This window comes from Scyliorhinus canicula, chromosome 14, assembly GCF_902713615.1.
Source record: "Scyliorhinus canicula chromosome 14, sScyCan1.1, whole genome shotgun sequence".
In the NCBI taxonomy this organism is placed as follows: domain Eukaryota; kingdom Metazoa; phylum Chordata; class Chondrichthyes; order Carcharhiniformes; family Scyliorhinidae; genus Scyliorhinus; species Scyliorhinus canicula.
The window spans coordinates 17,921,972-17,944,091 of record NC_052159.1 but is presented as its reverse complement, the minus strand read 5'-3'; the positions used below and the strand labels follow the sequence as shown (position 1 = coordinate 17,944,091).

Here is a 22,120-nt window from a genome sequence, read left to right as displayed (position 1 = left end):
ACTAAGAGCAAGTGGGACAAAGGTGGATAGATCTTTCTCGGTCAGCAAAAACATGATGAACTGAATGGCCACCTTCTGGCCACAGATTTTCACAATTTGATGTTTCAGCACACTCAGTAGACCTTTTGTTTCAAGGAGCACAATATCAATTCAGATCATTCCACAACACCTTCATTTAATTTGTGTTTCTTCCCCTCACATGCCATCTTTTCCCCTTTTCTTTCGCCTTTCTACGTATTTTTGTGCATCTTCATTTCCTTATTTCTGAAATCCATCAGATAATTTTCTGCATCCTATTTTCGCTGTTCTCAGTTTTTCGAAGAAAAACGTGTTCAACCTCCTTCATTTTTGTCAAGCATATTCCCACTTTTCAGATTAGATCCTGGATTTCCACCAGGACACGTCAGACCAGCGGATCTGAAACCTTTAAAACAACTTTGAACCGCTGAATGAAGGGAGGCCGGTTGGCCCCATGATGGGGCCTCACGGTAGCATGGTGGTTAGCATCAATGCTTCACAGCTCCAGGGTCCCAGGTTCGATTCCCGGCTGGGTCACTGTCTGTGTGGAGTCTGCACGTCCTCCCCGTGTGTGCGTGGGTTTCCTCCGGGTGCTCCGGTTTCCTCCCCCAGTCCAAAGATGTGCGGGTTAGGTGGATTGGCCATGCTAAATTGCCCGTAGTGTAAGGTTAATGGGGGATTGTTGGGTTACGGGTATACGGGTTACGTGGGTTTAAGTAGGGTGATCATGGCTCGGCACAACATCGAGGGCCGAAGGGCCTGTTCTGTGCTGTACTGTTCTATGTTCTATGATGGCCCACTTCCAGAGCAACACAGCTGGTTCCACTCCTCCGTCATTTGCCCTGCAGCCTCAAGTGGGCTTACCTAATTTTTCTGTTGAAAGCCACAATTGAAGCTGGCTCCAACCACAGTCAGGCAGTGCGTTCCACATCCTGGCCACTCACTTTGTCAAAATATTTTTCCTCTGACTCTTCACCCTTCTGCTGATGGAACAATGGAACTCATGAGGGACAAACTTCCTTCTGACAGTTACAAAGCACAGAAGCATCAAACATTTCTAAGTTCCTCGAAAATAATTATCTACCCTGTAACTGGTTCTGAGTCAGCACTTCCCCTGCTTCCATAGATTTCATCATTTTAAACCTTTCATCCACAAAGTTAACTCGAACAGAAATACTTTAATGACATTTAGTTCAATTTATTCCTTTTTACAGGCTGTGGGTGCTGCTGGTGAGGTCAGCACTGATTGCCCATCCATAATTGCCCACGAGAAGGTGGTGGCGAGCTGCCTACTTGAACCGCTGCAGGCTCTGTGGTGTAGGCATCCCCACCGTGCTATGAGGGAGTGAGTGCCACGATTTTGACCCACAATAGTGAAGGAACAGTGATATATTTCCAAGTCAGGATGGTGAGAGATTTGGGAGGGGAAACTCCGGGTGGTGGGGTTCCCAGGTATCTGCTGCTCTTGTCCTTCTAGATGGCGGTGGTTATGGGATTGGAAAGTGCTGCCTCAGGAACCTTGGCGAGATTCTGCAGTGCATCTTTCAGAGGATAAAAACTGCTGCCACTGTTTATTGGTGGTAGAGGGAGCAAATGTTTGTGGAAGGTGTACCAATTAAACAGGCTGCTTTGTCCTGGATGGTGTTGTGGGAGTTGCACTCATCCAGGCAAGTAGGGGGTATTCCATTACACTCCTGACTTGTGCCTTGTGGATGGTGGACAGACTTTGGAGGGGCAGAAGGTGAGATACGTGCTGCAGGATTCCTAACCTTTGACCTGCTCTTGTAGCCACATCATTTATATGGCTAGCCCAGTTCAGTTTCTAGTCAATGCTAACCCCCAGGGCGTTAATAGTGGGGAATTCAGCAATGGTGATGCCATTGAATACCAAGGGGTGATGGTTAGATTCTCTCTAATGGGATATGGTCATTGCCTAGCATTTGTGTGGTGCAAATGTGTTTTCCCACTTGTCAGCCCAAGCCTGGATATTGTCCAGGCCTTGCTGCATTTGGACATGGACTGCATCTGTATTTCAGGAGTCACAAATAGTGCTGAACATTGCATAATCATTAGCGAACATTCCCACTTCTGACCTTATGGAAGGAACGTCATTGATGAAGCAGCTGAAGATGGTTGGGCCGAGGACACTACCTGAGGAACTCCTGCAGTGATGTCCTGGAATGGAGATGATTGATCTCCAACAACCACAACCATCTTCCTTTATGCTAGGTACAACTCCAACCATTGATTCCAGTTTTGCTTTGGCTCCTTGATACCACAATCGGTCAAATGCTGCCTTAATGTTAAGGGCAGTCACTCACCTTACCTCTGGCATTTAGCACTTTTGTCTATTTTTGGCCCAAGGCTGGAATATGGTCAGGAGCCGAGTGACCTTGGCAGAACCGAAACTGAGCATCAGTGAGCAGGTTATTACAAAGTAAGTGCCACTTGATAGCCCTGTTGATGACGCCTTTCATCACTTTACTGATGATCGAGAGTAGACAGATGCGGGCATAATTAGCCGGTTTGGATTTGTGTTTCTTGTGCACAGGACATACCCAAGCAACTTTCCACATTTTCAGGTAGATGCCAGTGGTTGTAGCTGTACTGGAACAGCTTTGCTAGGGACACAGCAAGTTCTGGAGCACAAGAATTGTCAGAATATTGTCAGGGCCCATGGCCTTTGCAGTATCCAGTACCTCCAGCCGTTTCTTGATACTAGCTGAAGACTGGCATGTATGATGCTGGGGACCTTCGGAGGAGGCGGAGATGGATCATCCACTCAGCACTTCTGATTGAAGGTTGTTGCCAGTGCTTCAGCCTTGTCTTTTGCACTTATGTGTGCTAACCTCTCTCATCATTGAGGATGGGGATATTTGTGGAGCCTCTTCCTCCTCCAGTGAGTTGTTTAATTGTCCACTACCATTCGTGATTGGCTGTGGCAGGACTACAGACCTTTTGCCTCTCGTATTGTTAAAAACTTTCTTCACAGGGTAAGGCTTGCATTTACTGCCCATCTCAAATTTCCCGAGAAAAAGGGCTGAGTTGCCTTCTTGAACTGCTGCTGTCGTGTGGTACGTGTGCACTCATAGTGCTGCTAGGAGTTCCCGCATTGTAACCCAACAAAGAAGAAGTAATGGTGATATACTTCCAAGTCAGGGTGGCGTGTGATTTGGAAGGGTGCTTGTGTGGGTGGTGTACCCATGCACCTACAGTCCTTGCTGTTCTAGATGGTAGAGATGGCACTGTCAAGGAAACTTTGGCAAGTTGCTGCAGTGCATCTTGTAGACGGTAGATACTGCAGTTCGTGTGCCAATGGTGGAGGGAGCGAATATTTAGCAGACGAATACAGATCAATTTTCTTGGACTAAAGAAAAAAGAGAAAAATTGGGCAGGTGTAATGCCCAAAGTTAGAATTACTGTCAACTGGTTTGTAAAATGTTCAAACGTAGGCAGAGTGTTTTTTCCTAGGAGGGAGATTTATTTTGAAAAAACATAACAAGGCAACTTCTGCTGAAGAGGTTTTATGTTCGAAGATCCTATTACCTGGTTTGCACTTCTGAGAGAGCTTGCTTAATAAGAAGTCAATCTTGTCTTCCTTCCAGTAATGAAGAACATTTGACAGAATGTAAAGATCTGCCTCTGGGAGGTCGCCCGTGAAGAGGTCTCCTTAAGAAGGTTGGGGAGGGGGTAGAGAGAGCAATGGCAGAGGAAACAAACTGAAATGTTAAAACATTGTTTGGCCTGCTGAGTTTTTCCAACACTTTCTGTTCTTACTTCAGAATTCCAACATATACAGCATTTTGCTTTTTTTTTCTGGAAAATAACCCTTAAATATAACATTGGGTAACTGAAAACTCAGTTCTTGGTGTTGGGAAATGAGTGCAGCCCGATTTAGCAACATTTCTGGTGTATTTACCATTCATCATTCATGCAGTTTTTACAGCAGTATCACGATGATCACCGAAGTTGCCTGATTAAAATGAGCACATCTGAAAACTAGTGGTATCAATATCACATTACATTGAAACTCTAACAGCTTTAAAATATGGAACTAAAAAGGCTGATTTTGCATACAAATTATGCAACAGGTACACTTAAGGGTACTTTGGGTCTGCTTCAGATATTCTCTCAGGTACAGCCATGTTGTTCAATCACGTTCGTGGTCCAAGAGTCTCCTATTGAGAAGTGTGCCCAAACTGCCCAATATCATATCTGAAGGTAGAGCCAAGGATGGAACATTAGGGTCCTCTGGATTCAGTATTTACTGCACATGCACGTATCTTTGAAAACACTGGGAAGGTGAGGTCAGGTCCAGTCATTAAAATGCTTAATTTTAGGCAGCAAATCAATGTCAGTATTGAAAGAATATCTCAATTATTTTGTTCAAATGTCATTCTCCTGAAAGGAGAAAAAAATAAAGCTATCCTTTTGGTCCGGGAGAGGCCGTTTCGTGCCGAAGACGTCATATACGCTCAAAACTTTGGTGATGGAGCATTGTGGTTTCATGGGGTAGTCCTAGAACGGGTGGGCCTGGATTCCTATGAAGTCCAGGTTCAGGGGAAGACCCTTAAGAAACATCTGGACCACTGGCGTGAGCCTACCAATTGGAAAGCCTGACCTGCAGTGATACCACCTACGCCACATCAAGAGCCACCCATCGGGTTGAGGGCCCAGCAGCCTGGGATACCACGACTGGTCCAGCAAGAGGACGATGACTCGGGTTCCAACATGGACACAGGCATGCTGCACCGGTGGATGACAGAGTGTCCGGCACCGCAGTTCCAGCTGTAGCTCTTCAGTGGTGGACCAGGAAGCAGCGTTCGGCCACTCTGTACACTCCATCCGAGCCAGAGCCTTCAAAGGAGGAGACACAGCTACAGGCAAAGCGGCACAGCAAGCCTCCTCCATTGGCAGCTGAAGGGAACTTTTGGACTTGGGGGAGAGGGAGAGGGGCTGAGTGGGTATCATAACCCCTACAAGGACCATGGGAAAGCCTTCATCAATCTCCCCCTGGGACATGTGGAGGAGGAGCTCCCCAGGTAGGGGGCGGAGGTCAACCACCTAGGGCTCGTTATGACCAAAGGTTAAAAGCGGGCCCAGATCTGGGCCTGGTGTAATATATCTTTCCAGCTAGGATTGCACTGGGAGTGAGATGCCGCGTTATGCAGGCCATTGTAAATACTTGTAAATGAATCTATCTTAAGTTTATGGTCAGGCACCTCTGTGTCGTTAAAGGCAATGGCCCTGTTAATAAAACTAGCGCTCGCTCCTCCTCAACTAGGGTCTGGGTCTCAAGAAACATCCGCTTGTTGCCTTCTCAAAATGAACAGGGGACATCCTTGCTTAATGAGCCTGGGGGAGTCACCCTACTCTACCAGAGTTTGAACAGATTGTCAGGGGTGACGTTTTACATATTGGCTTGGCTGGCCTTACTCCACATTTTCAATGCATGGCCCATCAAAATCTGGTGCTTGAAATGTAATTTAATGTCAGATGAAGGATGCACTGACCTTGGTTTGGGTTGATACTCACTAACTGAATGGTTTGCCAATAACATATAGCTTAGCACATAGTAAAAGTGCTGAGGTAGTGAACTCTGATCAATATCAATGGAGGGGCACCCTCGTGGTGAGAAAATTACCAAAAATAAAGTATAATCTGTAAAACTTGGACACTTTCTGCTGAGGGATTCCACCACTATACTCTCTGAACAAGGCACAAGATTGATGGCAATCTTTCTTTCACCTCCAGTTTCCCACTTCACGTCCTTCTCCAGCAGAATATCCCTCGCCTCTATTTTACTATTACAAGTATGGCAAGTAATCCTGTGGACTTTGTTCTTGTGTCTCCCTTGCCGCAAAGGTGCTGCCCAGGTTCCCGCTCCAGCAGGGAAGCAAATAACCCAGACTGGCAACCCCCTGCACTGCTAGAGACAGTATCCCATGGATAACTGATGCCTCTTTTTGCCTGGTTCCAATGGATATTAAAAAGGTCTCATGGCATTATTCTGAAGGCAGTGAAATCTTCTAGTCTCCTGTCAACATTTTGTGTCAACCAATACCACCGAGCACAGATTAGCTGGTTATTCATCCAAATAGCTGCAGTGATGTCAGTGTGTGGGTGGAGCTAGACTGTCTGTCTGTCTTTTACTTTCGTTTTCGGTTTCATTTTCAGAGTTGGAGAGCTGCAGTCAAAGCAGGTAGATGTGTAATGATCTCTCTCTCTACAAGCTAAAGAATGTCTTCAGCTCACTTGATGATTTCAAAGTAATACCTTTTTCTGTAGAGAATTTAAACCTACTGTCTTTGTAAAAGGGGTTTAACTTGGATGTTGCTAGGAAAGGTATTAAGGGTATTGTATCTGTGGGGTTACATGTGTTGGTAGTTGATAAGATGTTTACGGTGTGTTTATGAAATGTTACTGGGTTCATAGAATAAACATTGTGCTGTTTTAAAAATACTTTAGGTCTCTGTTGCATAACACCTGGAGAGCGGACCCTTGTGCTCCCCATAACCAAAAATTCTATTAAAAGTCGTGGGTCAGTACGGGGTCTATCTGGGAGCGGGTGGAAGCGGCTTCCTGCAGGGGCTCCAGCCTGGCAGCCCTGGTCACGGCTCCTCTACCGCTGCCGCCGGCCAGGTACTCCCCCAGCCCAGTAGTGGTGGCGACCCTGCAGATATGGGGCCAGTGGAGGAGGCATGTAGGGCAGATGGGGACGTCTGTTTGGGCGCCAATCTGCGACAACCATCAGTTTGCCCCCGGGAGTATGGATGGGGGGTTTCGAGCATGGCGGGCGGGGGTGGGGAGGGTGTGCGATATGTTCCTGGAAGGGAGCTTTGCGAGTTTGAGGAGCTTGGAGGAGAAATTTGGTCTGGTAAGGGGAAATGATTTTAGGTACCTACAGTTGCGGGACTTTGTCCGTAGACAGGTCCCACCTTTCCCACGCCTCCCGCCAACGGGGATCCAAGACAGAATAGTCTCTAGAGTGGAAGAAGGGGAGGGTAGAGTCTCTGATATTTATAAGGTGCTCATGAGGGAGGAAGGGTCCCAGACGGAGGAACTAAAACTCAGATGGGAGGAGGAGCTAGACGGGATAATGGGGGACGGGCTGTGGGCAGAGGCCCTGAGTAGGGTAAATTCGACCGCAACATGTGCCAGGCGTGGCCTGATTCAATTTAAGGTCGTTCACCGGGCCCACATGATGGTGGCTCGGATGAGCAAATTCTTTGGGATAGAGGACAAATGTGCTAGGTGCACAGGAGGACCAGCGAACCATGTTCACATGTTTTGGGCATGCCCTAAGCTTAGGGGGTACTGGGAGGGATTTGCGGGCGTCATGTCCCGGGTGCTAAAAACAGGGGTGGCAATTTTTGGGGTTTCGGAAGACCCGGGAGTCCAGGGTGAGAAAGAGGCCGATGTTTTGGCCTTTGCTTGCCTGATAGCCCGGCGACGAATACTATTGGCATGGAGGGACTCAAAGCCCCCGAAGACTGAGTTGTGGCTTGCGGACATGTCGAGTTTCCTGGGTATGGAAAAAATTAAGTTTGCCTTGAGGGGATCTGTACAGGGGTTCGCCCGAAGGTGGCAACCATTTATTGACTTCTTTGCGGGAGAGTGAGCGTCAGCAGGGGGAGGGGGTTGGGGGGGGGGGGGGGGGGGGGGGGGATAGAGTAGAGTAGGAGGGATAAATTGGTGGGTAGTACCGGTGGGAGAGGAGCGGGCTTGTGCAGTAGGTTACGACTGAAGTATTGAATGTACGTGGATGTTTGCACATTTTTGCCTTTTTCGCTTTCTTTCTGTTGATGTCTGTAACTGTTTACAAAGCCAAAAACTACCTCAATAAAATTGTTTATTAAAAAAAAAAGTCGTGGGTCAGGTGAACTCCGTGATATACTTTGGAGTTTTCTGAACCCTGGCACATAACACCAAGAACTGGTTGATGCATTTGTCTGCACAATTAGTCACTTTTTTCAAGTAACTCACTAAATGAAACGCTTTAAGATTTTTGATTGATTTGCTACGGCAATATTTTGATACAAAAATATATTTTCTTCTTCCTTTTAGCCACATCTTTATCATGGAGACACCAGGAGAAAAATTATCATTCCAAATGACCTGTTTGAGTTAAATATGTTCCATTTGTGTTTGGTCTTCAGCAAAGGGATCACCGAGATGGGAGGAAGGAGCCCAGCAGCTTGCTGTAGCTAAAAGTTGGTTTGCAACTGGTTCCTTCTATCAAGGATATCCGAATGCGTTGCTGGAAGAGGTGCGTGCAGAAGATGCCCACTGCTAATTAATTATTCGAGCTACAGACACCATCAATTCAGTTTGCTAAATCTTCCATCAAAATGTAGCAGGACAAAAGGTAATTACGAGGAAAAGAAGTTTGAGACTGACATGCGCACCAAAAAGAGAAAAAAAAAACTAAGTGTTGCTAAGAGTTAGTTACCTTCCCTGAAAGTAATTCGACATAGGTTTTGACCTTGCGGCTGGAATTTCTTAACGTTTTCCAATATTTGTGGCAGATTAAATACTATGAATGTCATGTCTTGATATGTATTTGCCATTTGATACGTTAAAACTCCAGCGCATCCTGCAAAAGAGAAGTCATTTTGATCATAATTACAATGTGCTTCTACCAAAACTATCCAAAGACTTATCATCAACTTCCTTGGGATCTATTTTGTTCAGCTTTATGCTGACAGAAGATTCATTTATCAACCTGATCTGCATTTGAAAAAAACAGGACATGGACCGGCTAGACAGTGAGCTAAACAGCTGGTTTGTAATGCAGAACAATGCCAGCAGTGCAGGTTCAATTCCTGTACTGGCTTCCCCGAACAGGCGCCCGAATGTGGTGAACAGGGGCTTTTTACAGTAACTTCATTGAAGCCTACTTGTGACAATAAGCGATTATTATTTATTATATATGCGTTCTGCTGAAACAAACCAGGCCCGGAGGTGACATAATGGAGATATTTAAAATTGTAAGGTTTTGATATAGTGGGTACAGAGAGAATGTTCCCGCCTGTTGGGAAGAGCACAAGAGGCAAAGACAAGAGTAAGCTCAACTTGAGCGTAAACACTGGCATGGCCTGTTGCTGTGCCCTATATCCTATGTAAACCTGATGTGGAGATTCCGGCGTTGGACTGGGGTGAACACAGTATGAAGTCTTACAACAGATTAAAGTCCAACAGGTTTGTTTCAAATCACTAGCTTTCGGAGCACTGCTCCTTCCCAAGGTGAATGAAGAGGTAGGTTCCAGAAACACATATCTTACTATGTAAACCTGGGGAGAAAAACAGGCCAGCCAGCAATCCTTGAACCCGAGTCCATCCATATCTCTGAGCAAGATGCTCATAATGAGAGTTCTCCATGATTCTTGGTAGCCTGGTTCAAGAATCAAAACTACAGTTTTTATCTCTAACTATATGAGATATACCATAGAATTTGTGAGAACATGAATATAATAGTTATGAATACAGCTGCAAAAATCCCATTTAGTAACGGGGTGTGAGAGAGAAACCATGCTGTGATAGATTAAGTGCTGCATAAAATGTTGGCAGATCGGCCAAATTGTAAATGAACTTCAGTTTAGCATGGACTGTCCATACAAAGAATTCACTACAGATGGATGGGGGCTACAGTCCAATCAGTCGTTTTTTGGTAGAAATTTCAAAATTCTATCAGGCACTAATGATCATCCTCCAGCTTAGGAGGGGACTGTGATTAGCTCTGCCTTTCGGTGGCGCAGTGAACATAGAACATAGAAAAATACAGCACAGAACAGGCCCTTCGGCCCACGATGTTGTGCCAAACCTTTGTCCTAGATTAATCATAGTGCAGAAGGAGGCCATTCGGCCCATCGAGTCTGCACCGGCTCTTGGAAAGAGCACCCTACCCAAGGTCAACACCTCCACCCTATCCCCAAACCCTGGAACCCCACCCAACACTAAGGGCAATTTTGGACACTAAGGGTAATTTATCATGGCCAATCCACCTAACCTGCACATCTTTGGACTCCCAAAGACTCCATGGATTCAAGGGTCTCCATACCACATTCTCAGGGCAACTAGGTATGGGGGTTATGTTTTGGCCCTGCCAGTGCAGTAAACATCCCAAAAGCAACAAACTAGAAATAGCACTGAGGTTAAAGCTCAGGAACCACATTTTATTTCCAATTACAAATTCACTTTTGATACGTGAGGAGCCAAATGGCCTAATGAGGCCACATTGGAGACTGTTTTACAACAACAGTTGCAGGGAAGGGAGAGAAGAAAAAAAAAGCTGCATTTGTTAAAAAAAATACAATTACATTTTTTTTTTTAAATTCGTACCCAAGTCGCAAGCAGTTTTAAATGATGAAAGATCAAATGATGTGACAATGTCATCTCCTGTCACCTTGATAAAACAGTTAATTGCAGACAGTGTTTGTTCTGAATTCTGTTGATAGAGAAACCCAAGTTAAAGTGACACTAAAAATAAATGACTCAGTGCAGACCAATTTAGGCCAATAATTTAACGTCGATCCAAAGTACAAATTAATAAATATATATTTCTTAGAACCCCTACAGTGCAGGTGGTCATTTCACCCATCGAGTCTGTATCAACCCTCTGAAAGAGCACCCTACCTAGGTCCACTCACCCGTCCCATCCACGTAACCCCATAACCCCAACTAATCTGCATATCTTCGGACACTAAGCGGCAATTTAGCATGGCCAATCCACCTAACCTGCGCATCTTTGGACTGTGGGAGGAAACCACAGCACCCGGAGGAAACCCAAGCAGACACCCCCCCCCCCCCTCCACCCCGTTCGCCCCGAACAAACAAACTACACACAGGCCGTCACCCAAGGTCGGAATTGAACCCGGGTCCCTGATGCTGTGAGGCAGCAGTGCTAACCCCTGTGCCACTGAACCAAGTGTAGTCTCGAGGGGTGAAGTGAGATTGGAAGAGAAAGGTTGCTTGGTCTAGTCAGTGCAAATGTAATTCTCTCCCCCTGCTGAGTAATCCCAGCTTGTTCTGTACTTATTTCAGATTTCCAACACCTGAGGCATTTTGTTTTAAAGTCTCTTATTACTTGTTGGTTGAGGGATAAATATCAGCCAAGACTCGTCATCTCTTCTTCAAGATAATCCCACGGGATCTTTTACCAAGGCCAGACTGGGCTGTGGTATAACATCTTATCCAAAAGACGGAACCTCTGAAGTTCCAGCGCTGCGCTGGCGCATCAACCAAATACAAACAGGCCAGTCGTGGCTCCTTTTTTAAACAATCCACTGGCTGTTTATTTTCAAAATGTATTTATAGGATGTGGGTGTCACTGGCTAGGTCTGTATTTATTGCCCATCCCAAATGCAAACACTAAGCTCATTAAATGAAATGTAGAATTTCTTATTGTTATGGGCCAGGGTTTAGAGAACCCCAAAGTGTATCATGGAGTTCACCTGACCCACAACTTTTAATAGATTGTGGTATGGGGAGCACACGGCGCACTCTACAGGTGTGGGACAGCAGAAATGGAAAAGTATTTTTTAAAGCAAAACAATGTTTATTCTATGAACTCAAGTTAACTTTTTTAAAACATAGTGAACATCTTAGCAAACATTAATTCAAATACAACCCCCAAAGAATACACTAAGTAATCCTTTAAGCTTTCCTTTTAACATCCATAAGACTTAAAAATAAAACCTTTAACAGAAGCACATTAGGCTAAAGTCACTACTGAGAGCAGTTATTAGTTTTAACTAACCAAAGGACCGATTTACAGTTTTTAGATTACAGAGAGAGACTCTAATACACCTTCTGGCTGTGACTGCAGTTATCCAGCTCTGAAAACGAAATCAAAATACACCCGGCAGCAAACAGCCTAAAACGAAAGTAAAAAGCTGACAGACAGCCCAGCTCCACCACTCTCTGACATCACTGCAGTAATAAACACCCATTTCTCAAATGTACTCTCACTACAGATATTTACATGCTGGCTTATAAACACCCATTTCTTAAAGGTACTCTCACGTGACGCTTCGGAGCTGAAAGTTGCCAGAAGCTAGAATTGGTCGAAATTACTGTTGATTCCTTTTAATATTATGAGAAAAGACCGGTTGCTGCTCATTCAGCATCATCCCTTTAGAAGTGCTTCTGCGTATACAGTGGTCTTTGTCATTAGGCTCTAGTCTAGTGAAACCTGACAAATACAATCAGTTGTACAAATGGAGTCCACTGACTTATTGTAAATTCAGTCTGCAATGTGAAACACCGTTGGCTAGGCCAGCATTGCTTGCACACTCCTAATTACCAGAGTAGTTGGTTGCGAGCTGCCTTCTTGAATCACCAGTCTTATTTGTGTAGATATACACACATTGTTGTTAGGGAGAAAGTGCCAGGATTGAGAATGCATTCTACAGATGAAGGGCTCTCAATGTTTTGCTATGTTAAAGGTGCTACATTCATAAAAATTGTTGTTGTCTCACAGTAATAAGTCTCCATCGTCCCCGATGACCATAGGCTGCTTTCCCCTTTGGTGATTTAACCTCAGGATCACCACAACTCATCGAGAGGCAAGGTTGGGAAAGCAGGAGGGTTCTCATGAATAAGAACAAGCCAGCTGTCAAGCCAACTGAGCTAGCCAAACGATAATAGCAGAAATGGTTTGCTGAAATTATGGAGTTTCAATTACAAAAAAACTGGACACGTTACCTGGAATAAATCGTTAGCCATTTTTCCACTCGAGCCTTCCTTTATGGCGGAATCCAGACGAGAGAAAAGTGGCCAAATGTGGTCGTTAGCATAGATAATATAGTCCTGTATAGAATTTTCACTGCCTGACACCAGATACATGTCAGCAAATTGCGTGTTCTTGTACACTGCAAGAGTAAAATTGAAAGAAAAAAATCTACGTTACTCGATTTATTGCTGTGACAGGTTGTTAATTATTGTTCTTATGTTAGAATCATGCAGGAGGCCATTCAGCCCTTCGAGTCAGCACCAACCCTTCAAGAAAGCACCCTACCTGGGCTCAATTCCCCGTCCTATCCCTGTAACCCCACCCAATGTTTGGACACTAAGGGACAATTTAGCATGGCCAATCCATTTAAGCTTTGGACTGTGGGAGGAAACTGGAGCACCCGGAGGAAACCCATGCAGGCACATGGAGAAAGTGCAAAGTCCACACAGTTTCCCAATGCCGGAATCAACCCCATGTCACTGGCATTGTGAGGCAGCAGTGCTAACCACCGTATCGCTATAACTAAGCACAAATCGTTTTTTACTGGAAATACCCAAACAGCTATTCAATATTATATTTCTGGGAACTCTCTTATAGAAAGAACATTTAAATTAGACGTGGGAAGGTTACACAATACAATTGATAGTATGATGCTAAGAATGACAGCATATGGTTATGAGACTCTGGGACATTAAGGTCATGTTTACACAAGCAGAGAACAAAATGAAATGAAAGGAGCTGTTCCTTCAAGTCCCTTCCAGCAGTCAACCAGACTGTGGTTCATATTCTACCTTGCAAGTTCCCTTAACCTTCTTTGTATCCAAAAATCAACTGATCTCTGTCCAGAATATATTCAATGACTGGGAATCCACAGCCTTCAGGCATACTGAATTCCTAACATCCGTAATCCTTTCAGTGAAGATATTCCTCCTCTCCTCAGTCCTAAATGGCCGATACTTTATTCTGAGACTGTGTCCTCGAGCTCTAGGCTCCCTAACTAAAGGAAACATCCATCCAGAATTCCATAAACATGGCTATCCTAGTAGACCTATTGTTTCAGCCTATTCTTGCCTCACTGAACTTATTTCTTCCTATCCTGACTATTTTTCCCACCTACATTTGTGTTTCTTCTGACATCCTACATCTTTTCAGTGATTCCCAGTTTCCTAGTCCTAACTGCCTCCTCTTCATTGTGGATGTGCAATCCCTCTATACCTTCACCCCCTACCAGGACGGTCTGAGGGCGCTTGACTTCTTCCTTGAATGGACACTCAAACAATCCCCATCCACCACAAATCTCCAGTTGGTTGAACCTGTTCTTTCATTGATTATTTTCTTCTTTAACTTGTCTCATTTCCTCCAAATAAAATGGTTACTCATGTGGGCCCTAGTTAAGCCTATCTTCTTGTGGATTATGTGAAACATTCCTTGCTCCAGTCCTACTCAGGCCACCTCACCCAACAATTTTTAAGTCCATTGTTGGTGTTCTTTTAGATTTGTTCATGGGATTTGGGCGTCGCTGCCTGGGCTAGGATTTGTTACCCTTCCGTAATTATCCTTGAGAAGGTGGTGGTGAGCTGCCATCTTTAACTATTGCAGTCCATATGTTGGAGGAACATCCAGGGTGTTGATAAGGAAGTTCCAGGATTTTGACCCAGCGACAGTGAAGGACCAATGGTGTATGACCTGGAGAGGAGCTTACCGGTGATGGCCCATGTGCTGGGTTCTCCGGTCAGGACTGCAGATCTTAAATGTAATTTATGGGTTGTGAGATCACATGCCACTTATGTTGCTTGCCTGTGTTGTAACTTCACCAGGTTGACACCTCATTTGTAGGTATACTCAGTGCAACTCGTGGCACGCCTTCCAGCACTCCTCATTGAATCAGGGCTGATCTCCTGGCTTGGTGATAATGGTAGAGTGGGGGATATGCCAGGCCATGAGGTTACAAGTTGTGCTTGTATACAATTCTACACTTGCTGATGGTCCACAGCACCTCATGGATACCCAGTTTTGAGCTACAGGTCTGTTCAAAATATATCCCATTTAGATTGGTGGTAGCATCACACAACACGATGAAGGGAGTCCTCAATGGGAAGACAGGACTTCACCTACACTGTGTAGTTGTCTTTCCTACCTATACATGGACAGATGCATCTGCGAGAGGTTGACTGGTGAGGACTGGAGAGAATGTAGTTCTCTCACCTGCTAAAGACCCATCTAGCACCTTCCTTTAGGACACAGCTAGCTTGGTCAGCAGTGCTGCTACCAAGCCACATTTGGTCATGGATACTTCAGTTCCCCAGCCATGGTACATTCTGTGACCTTGCCACCTTCAATGCTTCCTCCAAATAGTGTTCAATCTATGTTTGATCTGATGCAATGAAACCTCACAGGGTCCAGAGTCAACGTTCAGAACTCCATGTGCAACTCCCTCCTGACTGTCTACTACTGTGCCGCCATTCTGGTGTATCTGTCTGGTTGGTGGGCAGGGCATACCCATAGATGGTGTCTGGGACATTGCCTGGAAGGTATGGGTGCACGAATAGAACTGTATCATGCTGTTGCTTGGTTGGTCTGTCAGACCACTCTCCCAATTTTGGCATAATTGTACCAATTGTTGTAATTTAGGCATTCACAAACCGCATTGAGATAAATGAACAGACAATATATTTTAGCGCTGCTGGCTGAAATGTTGGCTAGTATATGGGATATTATAGGTCCACCTGAGGGGGTGGAAAGGCACCTGAAAAATGCTATGTTTGATAGTGTAGCACTCCTTCAGCACCACACCGAGCTGCTCAAGTTTCAGCAGGGCTGGACCCCCCACCCCAATCTGCTGGGATTGGGATCAAAGGGTATGGGAAGAAAGCAGGATTTGGCTATTGAGATGGATGATCAGCCACGATCGTGATGAATGGTGGAGCAGGCTCGAAGGGCCAAAAGGCCTCCTCCTGCGCCTATCTTCTATGTATCTACGCTGACTCCGAGGCAAGAGCCCCATCATTGAGCCAAATTAGAAAAGCATTCAACTGCTACATTTCAAGACTTAGTTTGGTAACTTTTCCACAAAACAAATCTGTGGAGAAAACTGTTTTTAACGTTTGTGTTTTAACACACAGCAGTTTCACCCAAGTTTTAAAACGTAGGGGTCGAGATAAATAATTTTTAAAATGAGGATCTGGCGTTGTCTACTGTTCAGTGTTTTGGGGACACAATTTTGCCTGTCTCAGTAATGGATTCCGTCTCATGTACATGGTGCTGGAGGTCTCTGGTCCTGGGTGTCTGAAGGGGTTTGTCTGGGAGCATAAAATATTTTCAAAACAACATACAGGAGAAGATATGGTCAAATCCAGCAATGGTTGCAAAGGACTTTAAAAAGAAAGCTTCAAAGGCAAACTTTTCCAAGGGAAAACAGGAGGATAGATAAAAGTTAAATCAAGAAAAGTGACCCATTCATGCATTTTCTTTTAAATTTCAAATACCCAGCATCCGCAATATCTTGTTTTTAAAGGTAACCCATTGATCTAGGGAAGCATTGTATGCTAATTTTGTTTCATATTAATATGTGACGGTAACTTATGTTGATTGAATTACGCAAGTCAGATCACAATCATCCTTCCCGATGTTCACATGCTCTGAAAGAATACAGCTCGAATCAAATGAGGGCATGTGAAAAAGAAGGAAAAATAGTTCGGAGTACATGTTACTGTCATACTGCTGGCTCACACTAACCACTAAGTAGAAATTGGGCAAGTTCAGTCTGGTTCTCCAGATAAGGATCACTTACAGAACATCTGACAATGAAGCAGGGAAGATATTAAGGCAGGCCAAATTAGTAACAAGTCTTCCTTTCCCCAAGTTTCCTTCATTCCTGGTTGATTATCACATCTCATGTACAGTAAAGCACCCCAACATTGTCTATGTTACAAGGAGCTCTATAAAAATACCGACAATAAAGTATTCAGTAAGAAACTGCACAAGCATGCACAGAAGAGTAGGGAACGAAGGAACAGCAAAGATACACCCATTAGTGCTAAACACGGGATTACCTGAAGAGCATGTGTCACTCACCCTGTGATGTCCCTGGGGATGTTTCCAGCAAGTTAAGTGATACACACGCATCTAAGAGGCGTTCTGTCCCATCAACTGTGGCTGCTAATCTCTGAGCAACTTCTGAACTATGTAATCCATGTTGTGCACTCAATACATCAAATACTTTCAGTTTTGAAGCTGTGAATAAGACCTGCAAGGTACAAAAACATTATAGTCAGCTTCTGTGAAAAGGTAGTGTTCAAAAAAGTGAAAGGAAATTGCTGAGGAGCCTACTAATCAAGAAAACGAATGTAACCATATAATTGTGGATACAGTTAAACCCTTGCATCATCTGAATAGTTGAAATAAATATTGGATGAGGGCCATTTCGAAATTAACATGCAATGCTTTAATTTGAAATGCTTCCAGCTCAATTTTTTAAAAAGTCTTTAAGCGCATTGCAACATCCCATCCTACGATCGTTTGTGTTGTTTAGCAGAGTGCCAAGAATTCAGGTAAACACACAAATGAGAATAAACAGAAACAAGTTTGATCTTAGCTACTCAACAAAAGAATTGTACTTTTCCTTTCAAGACCCATTCCACATTTTTCCTTCTACTTGAAATGTAATTCTTGCCACTGTATAGATCAGAGATGGTGCTAGCCTTCTGAAACCATGTTGAACTGTCCATTTGTCCCATGGGAGCTTGTACAGTAGACATGTTTGATTCTGGGGCGGGTGATGGTGGACAAGAGGCCGGGGGGAGGGAGTTGTTGGGGGGCATCAACAGTAAAGGATACTCCAGTAATTAACCTGGGCATATGTGTTTGCACTTTCCAGGAGTCTCTGCATTGTGATTAGGAGAGGCAATATTGACTGATTCTCTTCCTATGAAAACCAGACACCAAAACCCACTTAGACACACCAGCTGCTGCTTCTGCTGACTGAACAAGGAACTCAATCAAACTCGAGAACCGTACCGCCTACATGGGTTAACATCACGGATGGGCATCTCAAGAACAACTGTCAAATTACTTTAACACCTTCAAAATAAAATATGCTCACAATTTAAATCCACATCCATTACCTTTGATGCTTTAAAACCATCCACCAAGTCTGCGATTTTATGAAGCCATTCAACATTTTTCACACTCATGGTGGAGGCACCTGATAGACAGTGCTGCGGTTTCGCTGGCCCCCTTGCCTCAGACAGGCAGCGCTTCACCGCGCTAGGACTATTCATCTTCTCTGCTGACGCTGCACTTTGGTCAGATTTCAGTTTCTTTTCTGCTGTTACATTCTCCTTGTGGTTTGCAGGATCATGCTGAAGATCACTCAGGCCTTTCCAACTGGGAATGGAGTGGTCTGCAATACACCGACTTCCAGCCGTACTGTAGATTTCATCCAACTTCTTGCAGAAGTGATTTAAGGGAAATCCTACAACATTCAAAAAGTCCCCACGAACATACTCAACTAGCATTCCACCAAGTGCCTGAATTCCATAGCCACCAGCCTTGTCCCTAGAAAGAAAAGGAACAGAGTACAACATGAAGACCAACTTGTCTAATATATGGCACATAGCATATCAGAAACATTGAAGCAATTAAAAAATATATTGAATATCAGGAAAAAACTACAAAGGCTTTAAAAAGAAAAATCATTCACATCATTCATGGAATGTGGGTTTCCCTGGCCAGCCCAGCATTTGTTGCCCATCCCCAATTTCCCTTCAGAAGGTGGTGCTGAGCTGCTGCCTTCTTGAACTGCTGCAGTCCATGTGACATAGGCACACCCATTGGGGAGTTCCAGGATTTTGTCCCAATGACAGTGAAGGAACGGCGATATGGTTCCAAGCCAGGATGACGAGTGGCTTGGAGGGGAACCTCTAGGTGATGGTTTCCCTATGTTTGCTGGTTTTGTCCTTCTAGATCAGCAGTGGGCAACCTGCAGCCTGGGAGCCACATGCAGCCCATGAGACATTTGGCTGACCATTGCCCACGTGTATGGTTGCTAAATTCCACATAGATTTTTTTCCTACTGGTATGATTGAAGCAATATGCACGTAAAGAGCAAGTGATGTGAGGTGCATGCTGATTGCACACAACGGGGGTGATTCTCCAATACGGAGCCCAAGTGTTCGCGGCGTTGTGAACCTGGCCCGGGTGCGACCGATTCTGGCTCCCACAGGGGGCCAGCACAGCACTGGAGTGGCTCACAACACTCCAGCCTCCTTTCGTGGCGTCAAATGGGCGCTGCGCCAACCCGCGCATGCGCAGTTGGGCCGCGCCAACCTGCGCATGCGCGGAGGACTTCTTTAGCGCGCCGGCCCCGACTCAACATGAGCAGGTGGACAAAAACCTAATAGTTTTAGAATCAATTAAGTGCAAATGGCAGGCAATTCGCTCCACAGCAATCATGTCAAAATAATACTGAAGTTCACTCGATGGCTAAGAGTCTCCACTTAACACTACAAAAATGAATATACCTAAAACATGCCCTAAAACATAGGGACTGAGTTTCCATTTGTAAAGATGACTCTGAACAAGTTAGCTTCACTTAAAGTAGTATAAATATATTTCACATAGGATAATGATATACCTTCCATATACTTCACAGCAACATACTTAACATCACTCAAATAGTTTTTGTTGCAAATTCAGTACAAACATTGCGCAGAAATTTCACACACAAATATGCCTGGTTAATTGTTAACTAACCGACCTGACCTAAAGGACATGCTACTCATCAAATATGACTTCTTACAATCAATAATGCTCTGATAACACACTGTCCATGAGTACATAATGGTCATAAAATACAATGTACGCTAATAGCTGGTCAAACTCAGATACTTTAGATAACATAGAGCTGAAAGGGGGCATCATGGTGGTGTAGTGGTTAGCGCTGATGCCTCATGGTGCCAGGACCTGGGTTCGTTCCTGGCCCAGGGCCATTGTCCATGTGCAGTTTGCACATTATCCCCATGTCTGCGTGGGTTTCACCCTCATAAAAGAAAGATGTGCAGGGTAGATGGATTGGCCAGGCTAAATTGCCCCTTAACTTGAAAAATTAATTATAATTATTTTTTATTTAATTAAAAAATAAACACAGAGCTGTAAGCCATGCAGTCATATATACAATTTTACAAGGCACTGAGGACCCTATCACAATAGCAATTATAAAGCATGGATAATGTAGACAAATGTCCCAACAGTCTACACATGGGGCTGTTTAGCACAGGGCTAAATCGCTGGCTTTGAAAGCAGACCAGCAGCACGGTTCGATTCCCGTATCAGCCTCCCCGAACAGGCACTGGAATGTGGCGACTATGGGCTTTTCACAGGAACTTCATTTGAAGCCTACTCGTGACAATAAGCGATTTCCATTTCACAAGCTGTATAATCAGACAAAAATATTGCCAAGCAAAAAAGGTGTTATGAGGATGGATGACCATAAGCTTAATTAGAAGTGGGTACATGACGATCTGAAACAAAAGTGGCTTGAAGAAGCACCAATGTTTAAAGAGAGCATTCCAGGGCAAGCAACCAGATGGTTGAAGGCCTGTCAATCAATTCTCCTCAAAAACACAAGACTGGGAGAATTGGTTGAAACCTGTCGTTTCCTGGCCAACATTTTAGCGCACAATCAACATCACCGAAACAGCTTATTTAATGAGATGAAGAGAATTTTTTTCTCTTACCGGGTTGTGCGGCTTTGAAACATACTTCCTCAAAAAGCAGTGGAAACAGTCTCTGAATATTTTTAAGACAGAGATAGTAAGCGGAGGGGGAGGGTGAAATGTTATCAGGAGTAGGCATGTATGTGGAGTTGGAAGTTACGCTCAGATTAAAGCGGCCTACTTCAGCTCCAAATTCTCATCGAATGGTGAAGGAGGCTCAAAGGGCCAGGTGACCTACCCCTGTTCCTAATTAGCATGCACGTCCGTATGTATGTATGTATGCTTATCACGTTGATATTCGTGGCTGATGCTTCCACCACAAACAATGACCACAAACATCAAAAGGACTTATTGGCTGTAAATGTTTTGGGATGTCTGAGGATGTGAAAGGCTGTGTAGAGTTTTGTTTGGCTGGCTAAAGGAACTGATGTGAAAGATCTCTTTCACAGGGAATTGTACCTGTCGCCGTTCATCACTTAGAAGAAACAGCCATGATAAATTCCTCAACACTGCCAACCCAAAAAAGGGCAAAAGGTCTTCTTTGTGTAATAAAATAGAGGACTCTTTGCAAAATCATGTTCCTATGCTGAACCTTATCTACAGGTATAGGAATGTGTCTGCACGTACATTGGTTCACCGCTGTGTATGTACTCCCAGAGAAGTTCTTCCGACAAATCTGAAAACTTTACTTTTGTTTCTTCATAAAAAGCAACAGTTTCGGTCTCCAATTGGTTATCTGAAATAATAATGTTGATTTGAATTAATACTTTCAGTTTCTCCAATAATAATAATAGTCTTTATTATTGTCACAAGTAGGCTTACGTTAACACTGCAATGAAGTTACTGTGAAAATCCCCTAGTCGCCACATTCCGGCGCCTGTTCCGGTACACTGAGGGAGAATTCAGAATGTCCAATTCACCTAACTGCATGTCTTTCAGGACTTTTGTGGGAGGAAGCCAGAGCACCCGGAGGAAACCCATGCAGACTCCACACAGACAGTGACCCAAGCTGGGAATCGAACCCGAGTCCCTGGCGCTGTGCTAACCACTGTGCTTCCGTGTTGCCCTATCTCTTGAACTTGTGGTGAAGTATTAGTTTAATAAATTCACATCTTGCGATGTAAAAATGTCAACAAAGTTCAAATAAAAATAGACCAGTTCTCTCAATAAGAGCAGGAAGTATATTAAATCACAAAATCATTGCACTATGTAAAAGTAAAAACTTTGAGATGAAACATGCCATTGCAGTCAATAGCTTATGGCCTATTCTGCTATTTCTTAAAAGGTTACAATTTCAGCAATGATTTAGCACATTTAATATCCAATATAACAAATGAATAGTACAATAGAAGCTAGCAAAACCATAGTTTATACTAGCCCTTCCAACAAGTTCTGCAGATGGGAACAGAACCCAGCAACGGTGCTTCGGCAGACCAAGTGAGTGGGGAAAAGTCACAGCATGTGGTAGTGTGATGTCATCTACCACGAAGATGGTAAAGAATAGTTGGAATATTTTCTTAAGGGTCAAAGACTGGGAGCTGTTGAGGAGCAAAGAGATTTAGGTGTGTCTATGCGCACAAGTAACTGAAAGTTTATACACCAGGTACATAATGTAATCTAATCGGGTAATGCAGTGTTGGCTTTCAATGCGAGG

At 44.2% G+C, this 22,120-nt stretch overlaps 1 protein-coding gene and 1 long non-coding RNA gene across 2 annotated transcripts in view; one reads left to right on the top strand and one right to left on the bottom strand.

Moving 5' to 3' along the window:
- Positions 1–17,864, top strand: part of LOC119977333 — a 68,340-nt gene extending 50,476 nt beyond the window's left edge. Inside the window, exons 2-3 of the long non-coding RNA XR_005463172.1 lie at positions 8,178–8,386; positions 17,628–17,864. This is a non-coding gene — a long non-coding RNA (uncharacterized LOC119977333). The remainder of the gene's footprint in view (positions 1–8,177; positions 8,387–17,627) is intronic.
- Positions 1–22,120, bottom strand: part of asmtl (acetylserotonin O-methyltransferase-like) — a 71,000-nt gene that overhangs the window by 7,013 nt on the left and 41,867 nt on the right. The window contains exons 7-13 of the mRNA XM_038818116.1: positions 21,094–21,202; positions 17,875–18,307; positions 16,826–16,997; positions 12,724–12,890; positions 10,360–10,465; positions 8,471–8,614; positions 3,565–3,687 (exon numbers count right to left, since the gene is read on the bottom strand). Of these exons, the coding sequence (XP_038674044.1) occupies positions 3,565–3,687; positions 8,471–8,614; positions 10,360–10,465; positions 12,724–12,890; positions 16,826–16,997; positions 17,875–18,307; positions 21,094–21,202 (1,254 nt within the window). The remainder of the gene's footprint in view (positions 1–3,564; positions 3,688–8,470; positions 8,615–10,359; positions 10,466–12,723; positions 12,891–16,825; positions 16,998–17,874; positions 18,308–21,093; positions 21,203–22,120) is intronic.